Source organism: Ailuropoda melanoleuca, chromosome 9 (genome assembly GCF_002007445.2).
Source record: "Ailuropoda melanoleuca isolate Jingjing chromosome 9, ASM200744v2, whole genome shotgun sequence".
Taxonomy (NCBI): domain Eukaryota; kingdom Metazoa; phylum Chordata; class Mammalia; order Carnivora; family Ursidae; genus Ailuropoda; species Ailuropoda melanoleuca.
In genome coordinates, this window is record NC_048226.1 from 96,123,992 (window position 1) to 96,132,984 (window position 8,993).

Genomic DNA, 8,993 nt, shown 5'->3' on the forward strand with positions numbered 1-8,993 from the left:
CTCAATACATGTGTAAGGGCTGAAATACATACATACAAAGGATGTGGGCTGAAATTAGAAATAAACAACTCATACAAGTGAATAACAAGCAAACAACCCAATTAAGAAACAGGCAGAGGCCCTGAACAAATACTTTCCCAAAGAAGACATACAAATGGCCAACAGACACATGAAAAGATGCCCAACATCACTCATCATGAGGCAACTGCACACCAAAGCTACAGTGAGATACCACCCCATACCTGTCAGAATGGCCACGATTAACAGGATAGGAAATAACAAGAGTTGGCAAGGATGCGAAGGGGAACCCCCCTTGCACCGTCGGCAGGAATGCAAACTGGTGCAGCCACTCTGGAAAACAGTATGGAAGCTTCTCAATAAATTAAAACTAGAACCACCCTATAATCCAGAAATTCTACCTCTAGGTATTGAAGAAAACAAAAACACTAATTTGAAAGCCATATGCACATCTTCGTTCATTGCAGCATTATTTACAATAGTCAAGATACGGAAGCAGCCTAAGTGTCCACCGATAGACAAATGTAAAAAAAAGATGTGTTATGTATGTGTATATATTGGTATACACACACACACACTGGAATATTTCTTGGCCATAAAAAATAAGAAATCTTGCCATTTGCAACAACACAGATAAACCTAGGGAGTATTAAGCTAAGTAAAATAAGTCTGAATGAGAAAGATAAATACCATATGATTTCACTTATATATGGAATCTAAAAAACAAAACAAAACAGAAACAGACTCATTGTTACACAGAACAAACTGGTGGTTGCCAGAGGGAGAGGGATGGGGGATGGGTGAAATACATGAAGGGGATTAAGAGGTACAAACTTCCAGTTATAAAATAACTAAGTAACTGGGATGAAAAGTACAGCACAGAAGAGGGGCCTCAATCGGTTAAGCATCTCCCTTCGCTCAGGTCATGATCCCAGTACCCTGGGATTGATCCTGGGGACCTGGGATCGAGCCCCGCAGGGCGCTCCCGGCTCAGCGGGGAATCTGCTTCTCCCTCTCCCTCTAGCCCTCCCCACTGCTCCTGCTTTTGCACGTGCTCTCTCTAATGAATAAATTTTAAAAATCTTTTTAAAAAAAGTACAGTATAGGGAATCTAATCGATAATATTGTAATAACTTCAGTGACACATGGTGACTAGGCCACCATGGTGACCATTTCATAATGTATAAAAATATCGAATCACTATCTTATACACCCTGACACTAATGTAATCATGTATGCCAATTAAAATTTAATTTTACAAAAGAAAGAACAGAAAGAAATTTGTGAAACTCAAAAATACATGGAAATTAAATGGCACTCCTACATAGCAAACAGGTCAAAGAGGGTATCATCAGGGAAATCAGGAAATAACGCTGAGATGATCAAAAGGAAAACATGAGATATGAACATTTGTGGGATGCAATGAGAGTAGGTTCACAAGGCTATAAATGCCTGTGTGAGACACAGAAAGGTCTCTAGCCAGAAGCCTACTCTTCCAACCCAGGAGACCAGAGAAAACAGAAGCAAACCAAATGTGCAGCAAACGGAAGGACAGAAAATAAACATAAAAATTAGAATGTAAAGAGATTAAACAGAAAAACAAAAGATAAAATCAAAAGACTGGCAAATTTTGGCTAAACTCACCAAGAATAAAGAGGTAAGACTCAGCTAAAATCAAGAATGAAAGATAGAACATTACCCCTCATCTTACAAAAAAATTTTTTTTTAATTCTCAGGGATACTATGAACAAGTAATTAAATGCCAACAAATCAGAGAACTTTGATGAAATGGAAAATTTCCTAGGAGGATACGTACCACTGAAAGGAATTCAAGAAGCAACAGAAAATATTCATAAACCTGTCAGAAGCAAAGAAACTGAATCCGTAATCCAGAAACTTCCCACCAAAAGCCTAGAACTAAAGGGCTTCACTGGTGAACTCTATCAAACATTTCAGAAGAACTCACACCAACACTTCAAAAATCTTTCAAAAAACAAGAGGAGGAAGGGACACTTCTAACTCATTCTGTGAGGCCACTATTATCCTGATTCCAAAACTAAAGACACCAGAGAAATGACCCTACATACTATCTCTGAATACAAACAGAAATCTGTTCATCAATGTCCTAGCAAACCAGCTCCAGCACCACATGAAAAAGGACTATTCAATAGGACCAAGTGGAATGTACCCCAGGAACGTAAGAGTGGTTCAGGGTATGAAAATGCATCCACAGTTCAGGGTATGAAAATGCATCCACATAAATCCACATAAATCACATAAATTCGTGGCCTGAAGGGGAGAAAGAACACACGGTCATCCCCACTGAGTGAGGGACCATGGCTGCAGGGCAGCTTCGGGGGGAGACGGGCCTGGTGGGCTGGCTGTAGGGGAGACGAAGAGGAGGATGGACCTCAAGGAAGAGGGGGCCCCAGGATGGCCTCTGGAGCAGACAGCCGTTATCTTCCACTAACATCGGTAACAAGGGCAGGGGTGGAAGTGAGCACACACGTACGTCAGAAAACACTGACGCACAGAATTCCAGGAGCTCTATCTACTCTCTTATCATCTGCTCATTATTTATAAATGAAATGAAAAATTCAAATTATTTTATCTCATTCACATTTTAGTTGGAAGAAAAATCTTAATAAGCAAAGCTGAATAAAAACAGAATCAGGGGCGCCTGGGTGGCACAGCGGTTAAGCATCTGCCTTCGGCTCGGGGCGTGATCCCGGCGTTATGGTTTCGAGCCCCACATCAGGCTCCTCCGCTATGAGCCTGCTTCTTCCTCTCTCACTCCCCCTGCTTGTGTTCCCTCTCTCGCTGGCTGTCTCTATCTGTGTTAAATAAATAAATAAAACCTTTAAAAAAAAAAAAAACAGAATCATAGCTCTGTAACTACCTTTCTCAACGTTCTCAACCCATTAATCCATGTGACTTCTATCTGCCATATGAATTTTACAAAACAGATTATCCATTCTTCTGAGTTTACAGATGCTCAACCCCAGGGCAACATTCAAAGTTCCTCACTAAAGCTCCGGTTCCGTCTGTCCGTTAAGCCACACTCTCTGGAAAGCCAATGCATCTTACCACTCAGCAGCATGGTGGCCGTGGGGAATGTGGACGTCATCGGGGGTTCTCCAGTAAGGTCTGGGCAGATGAGCCTTACTCACGCCCAGACTGGGTGGCAGAGGGAGAGGCGGCTGAACTGTGAGGGCCCTGGCATTAGGCAGATTCCTTTTTTTCCAGCTTTACTAAGGCATGATTGACACATCAAAATTGTATATATTTAGGTTATACAATATGCTTTTTTAAGGTGTGCAACGAGATGATTTAATATACATGAACACTGTGAAATGCTCACCACAATCAGCAATAGCAACAATTTTTTTCTTTTGGTGAGAACACTTACGATCTCCTCTGTCAGCAACTTCAAGTATATAATACAGTATTGTTACCTACAGTCCCCAAGCTGTACGTTACATCCCCAGAACCTATTCAGCTCAAAGTCTGTACCTCTTGACTATCATCTCCCCATTCCCGCTACTCCCTGGAAACCACTGCTCTACTCTCTGGTTCTATGAATTCAGCTATTTTAGAGTGTACATATATGTGAATTCATATTTGTCTTTCTGTGTCTAGCTTATTTCACTTAGGAGAATGTCTTCCAGATTCACCCATGCTGCAAATGGCAGGATTTCCTCCTTTGTAATGGCTGAATAATATTCCTCTGTTGTGTGTGTGTGTGTGTGTGTGTGTGTGTGTGAGAGAGAGAGAGAGAGAGACAGTTTTTTGTACCCATTCATCTGCTGACAGGTTATCTATTTTGAATGAAGTTGCAATGAACACAGGGTTGCAGAGATCTCTCTGCAATATCGATTTCATTTCCTTTGGATATATTTTCAGAAGTGAGATTGCTGGACCATGTGGTAATTCTATCTTTACTTTTTTAAGGAACCTCCATCCTGTTTTCCATAGTGGCTGCACCAGTTTGTATTCCTGCCAATAGGGCACAAGGGTCCCTTTTCTCCACCTCCTTGCCGACACCTCTTATCTTGTCTTCCTGAGGACAACCATTCCTAACAGGTGCGACGTGAGAGCTCATTACCGCTTTGACTTGCATTTCCCTGATGGTTAGTGACATTGAGCATCTTTTCACGCACCTGTTGGTCATCTGTACGCCTTCTTTGAGAAAATGGCTGCTCAGGTCTTTTGCCCGTTTTTAATCAGGTTACTGGGTAGATTCTTAATGCCAAATTGGCCTCCCACCCCCTCCTCTTGCCCAAAGCAAAGAGACTCAAATGCACACTATCAGTTGAGATGTGATTACATGTCACTTCCCAGCTCAGACCTGCTTTCTCAAAGCAGGGAGAGGACAGATCTGTTCACAAGGCCCACAACAGGGCTGAAACGCCGTGGACCCACCACACCCTGCTGCTGGTTAAGAAGACGGGAATACTCCCACTTCTCCTCATCGCTGGTTTCAGGGGCTGGGTTTTCTCGGTTTCATCTTACGCCACTAACAATAACCAGCAGAACTTCTCCTAACTTCTCAACAACTTAATCCTCTGTCAGGTGTATTTCTCTGAGCTCCCCGGGATGGCCAGAGGGACTCATTAGCCAAAACATTTTTTGTCTGGAGTCTCTCCTTGTTAATGATGTCGGACAGATGATCAATAAGCCAGCCTGTTTAGAAATGCCAGCCTGAATATTCCCAGGAAAGAGCAATCGGTTATCAGTGTGGCTAATGAATCCTGTGATGGAACAGACTATCCTTCCGCACAGGAGACTGGCTGTTGTCCCTCATCATATAAAAATAGTTTTGTGGCAGCTTTTTTACCTGCTGTTTGCAGCTCTGCCTCCTCTACTACGTATTTTCTTTGTCTGTGGGGACCTAATTACAGGGCCTCAATGGTTCCTCTAAGCCATCCGCCTGCCGTACTGGAGGCCGTTCAGGGGGAGATGTCTGGACGCCGCAGACAAGACAGATCTCACTCCGCACACTGTCTGCGAACCCGAAGGATTCCGTGTGAATCAAAGCTCTGCCACTGGAATCCATGTTCCAGGTCTACACGCTCAGTTAGAAATGCTGTGTCTCAGGTTGTATAATCTTACACATTAATCACATATGTTATAATAGCTTCCCTTTATTGTCTTCTGGGCCAGGCATCATCCAGCGGCACAGGGATACCCCGGGCTTCATCCTCAGCCCCCACCTGTGACAGGCGTATTTATCTTCATTTGTCAGACAAGCCCGGGGTCCTAGAGCTGAATTACACTCGTCTGACACCAAGCTCATGCTTTCTACACTGCTGGGGGCTATCACCTCCTCTCATGCACTCCTTCCTTCCTTCATTCGTTCATTCCTCCTTCTACAGCCAGGCGCTGGAGAAGCACCCACAGAGGCCGGGTACGGCGAGCTCAAAACCACACTTGTATTTGAGCAGACCTATAACTGGACAAGTATTAACTGTGGGAAATGTGAATGTTCTGGGTTTCTGTGCCCACCGAACAGAAACCTAGCATCAAAGTACATGCGAGCAAATCACCCCATCACCACCAATGGGCACATCCATGGCCATGGCCCCCTCACCCGGTACCCCAGGCCGCTTACCATCTCCGCTTTTGCTTGGGTTAGTGGGCTCAGGAGTACTCAGAGGTCTGAGGGGAATGATGATTTCATCAACATTAACACCTTCTTCTGTGTGCTTCTCAGAAACATGGGACAGGAGCTCCGACTGGCTGGGTGAAAAAAGGTTACAACATTTGCACATGAAGATGGCCGTGTTTTCTGTAAAAAAAAAAAAAAAAAAAAAAAAAAAAAAAAAAAAAGCAAACTGTTATTTCATCTTAAAGAAAATAACAATTGCTTCCAATCGTCAGAGAAAAATACTGAAGGCCGCCTTTGTGAGTCATGGCCGGCCTCCAACAGACCGTGTCCATCCCATGGACGCCTCCAGGCCAGGCAGCTTACTTCTAACTGCACGTGGTCCCACTTGCCACAAAATTCTTTCTTCAGAACTTCGAAACCTCAGTCCTTCTATTGTCTAGTATCCTCAGTCCTTCTAGTGTCTAGTATCCTACTATTAGGATACTGTCTAATATGGGCAACCCCCCCACCACTATCGTTACCCAAATCTATCCGACAGCCCAGATTCCAGCATCGACATGACAAGGTTAAAAAAACAAGCAGGAAACTGCAAAACCAAAATCCAACCTTCAAATGAATGAACCTCGCTGACAGCAATTAAGTGCTCGAGCTAGGCTCTCTCAAATTAGGTACAAGGGAAAATTGATCAAAACAGCATTTCTCAAGAGCCAAGACACCTTTCACTGGCTGGCACAGGGACTAAAAACAAGAAGAATGAGAATTTGTTGATTTTTTTTAAGCCACTTAATTCCTATTTGAAAGCATTACCACCATTCACAAATATTTACTAATAGTTCATTACTTTCATCCCATTATACTAGGCAGGAAAACATAATGGGAAAAGGCTCCTTTCTGAATCTAAAATAATTGTAGGTACATATAGGAATATTAAATTTAGAATCAAAAAAACTAATTAAAAGCTAGATGTTTTTTTTGACACTGCAAAGAAGAACCGGTATGATGGCAAGGACAGTGGCTTTGAAGCCAGACGAACCCAGATGACATTCCCAATCCCGTCCCTAAATGCTGCAAAGCGGGGTGATCTTCGAGAAGCAGTAATACCCGCCAGTTGCGGGAATGCACTAGGAGAGGCAGCTGGCCTGCCTGCTCAGCAGTGGGACGGGGTGAACCACAGCCCTGACTCAGTCCAGCTCTCCACCCACCATGTGCCCTCACCCACCTCACCCACACGCCAGACAGCTGAACATCTACACCCACGCTGCCTGCCCCGCCTCACCCTCACCATCACCGGGCTCACGGGGACTCTGGACGCTGCCTGGCAATCATACAAGGTCTCCAGGCCACCTGCTCTCTGCGGAGGCTGGACAGATATATGGCAATCCTAGATGATCTCCAGGCCATCTGCTCTCTGTTGATGGTGAACAAATGTTTCATACTGCTCCACCCCCACCTCCCATCCTCACATTGGGCTGCTGACCTTGCCTCCCATGCCACACGAAGCTGCCAGAAGACAGCCTCCCCAAGCTTCCTGCACCACGCCTGCTCACCCATCTGCATCCTCCCCACCCACCCGGCCTTGTTCCTGGTGGTATGAGGGTTGGCGCCGGCAGTGGCACAGAAGGTGTGTGTTGGGGGGAGGGGGTCCATGGGAACGGGCCACCCCAGTGCAGGCAACATTTTTATCACCGCCATTATTTAGTACTGGTGGCTCAGGGAGATGAAAAACCAAAAAAGCAGGCCAACATTTAAATGTTGTTACAGCTTTAAAATTCTCTATATTTTCTAAGGACATTCTCTAAGGACAATGCACCCCTAGTGCCTGCACCTGGGAGGACCGCACCCACAGCCCACGCTGGAAGGCCACGGGGTAAGTGCGGCCTGCATGCACTGAATCCCGACCCCTCCCACCCAGTGACAGTGTTGCAGAAACTTCTGCTGCTTTCTGCAGACCACCAATTCTTCCTCTCTGCCACTTGCTACAAGCTTATTTTTCCTGTCTTAAAACAACAAAAATCTTTCTTGATCTCCACTCCCCTGCTCTCCTCCACTCCATGTTTCTCCTCCTCTTTACAGCAAGACTCCCTACCAGAAAGAGGAGACCAGAAAGAAAGGCAGTGGGCCGACCTGACGTTGCCACAGTGAGGACAGAACCCTGCGAGCCATGGAGGCTGCAGGAACAAGTCTCCCTCTGGATCCAAGGGAAGGGTTCCTCCATGAACAAGCAGATGGAGTAATGACCTAAGAGAATTCTTCCCTACCAAACGACACAGGAAATAGAAATTTAACAAAGCAGAACATTGCTTCATCAATGAAAATCTCTCATGAATACTGTCGATCGATATTTTATTTTTTCCAAGAAATGCTTTATTCCTAAGGAACCCAAAAGGCTTCCTGTTCAAACAAGGAGAGATTACAGTAACACTTCTTTTCTTTATACGAGGCCATGTTGTTTTCAACATGCTTCCTGCTGACCCTACCACGACCCTACCATTTAGGCAACAAAGGGCTTGTAAAGGCAAGGAAACTGAGCCCGAGAGAGGAGAGCAGCTCGCCCGGGGCACGGTTGGCAGGAAGCAGAGAGCAGACCCTTTGCCACCTGCTTCTGACACGAGCTGTCTGCAGCCACACACCTTGCATGCAGCTCCTTCAAGTGAGGCTAAGATACTCACCGACCAACACGTCTGAAATGACAATCACCCCCGAGGGCATAATCCCAGCATCATCCGTCAACTTCTTTCCAGCACCACCGAGCAGTGGCCACGGGCGGGGCCCCCAGAGGCTCCGCGGCACGGAGCCAGCTCGGGCGCATGGCCCGCCACAGAGGCGGCCCAGCTGCATGGGCGACACAGACACATCACACACCAACTGCATCGTGCACTTTCTACGAACCTACTTCCCAACAGACCTCTACGTGGTACTGATTTCTGTGATGCTCTCAGGAGAAAGGGAACCCTGTGACATGTATCAGGGCAGAACTTTGGGGAACCACAGAGTTATTGTGAGGGCTCAGTGGACAGGCGCAGCAGGCCCTGTCTGGAGACTAGCTAAGTCGAACTACGCATGACAAATTGTTGGAGGCTACTGTAAGTCAGTCAGCTCCTACCTAGCTATCCCAGGCCACCTGAAGGCCGGGACGGCACCTGGCCTTGGCCCACGAGCTTCCCAAGTGCCGGCAACGCATCTGCTCCGTTAGGCAGGTGGAGACTAGACCCGGAGCTCCCAGGGGCGGACAGAGAAATGAGGACAGGTGACCCAGGAGGACCGTCACTTCACCAAGGGTGTGGGCGGAGATGAGCACGCAGGACCCAGGACACTGAGAGGCTGACCTCCCCTAGGCCACGCGGCCAGGGAAGCGCAGAGACAAGGT

General features: G+C 46.1%; 1 protein-coding gene and 1 long non-coding RNA gene across 7 annotated transcripts in view; one reads left to right on the forward strand and one right to left on the reverse strand.

The window, feature by feature from the left end:
• ZFAT (zinc finger and AT-hook domain containing) overlaps positions 1-8,484 on the reverse strand; it is a 291,267-nt gene extending 282,783 nt beyond the window's left edge. For 2 of the 6 annotated variants that reach the window (XR_004627936.1, XR_004627937.1), the window contains exons 1-2: positions 8,296-8,475; positions 5,630-5,806 (exon numbers count right to left, since the gene is read on the reverse strand). Coding sequence is in view for 4 of the 6 variants with exons in the window: in XM_034668647.1 (XP_034524538.1) it covers positions 5,630-5,806; positions 8,296-8,464 (346 nt within the window). In the remaining 2 variants the exon portion in view is untranslated. Of the gene's footprint in view, positions 1-5,629; positions 5,807-8,295 lie in introns of all 6 variants that reach the window. The other 4 variants (XM_034668647.1, XM_034668648.1, XM_034668645.1 and 1 more) reach the window with 4 other exon arrangements.
• Positions 7,132-8,140, forward strand: LOC117803827. Its single transcript, XR_004627938.1, has 3 exons — positions 7,132-7,247; positions 7,414-7,493; positions 7,700-8,140. It is a non-coding gene; the product is annotated as an uncharacterized LOC117803827 (long non-coding RNA).
• Positions 8,485-8,993: the final 509 nt, after the last annotated feature.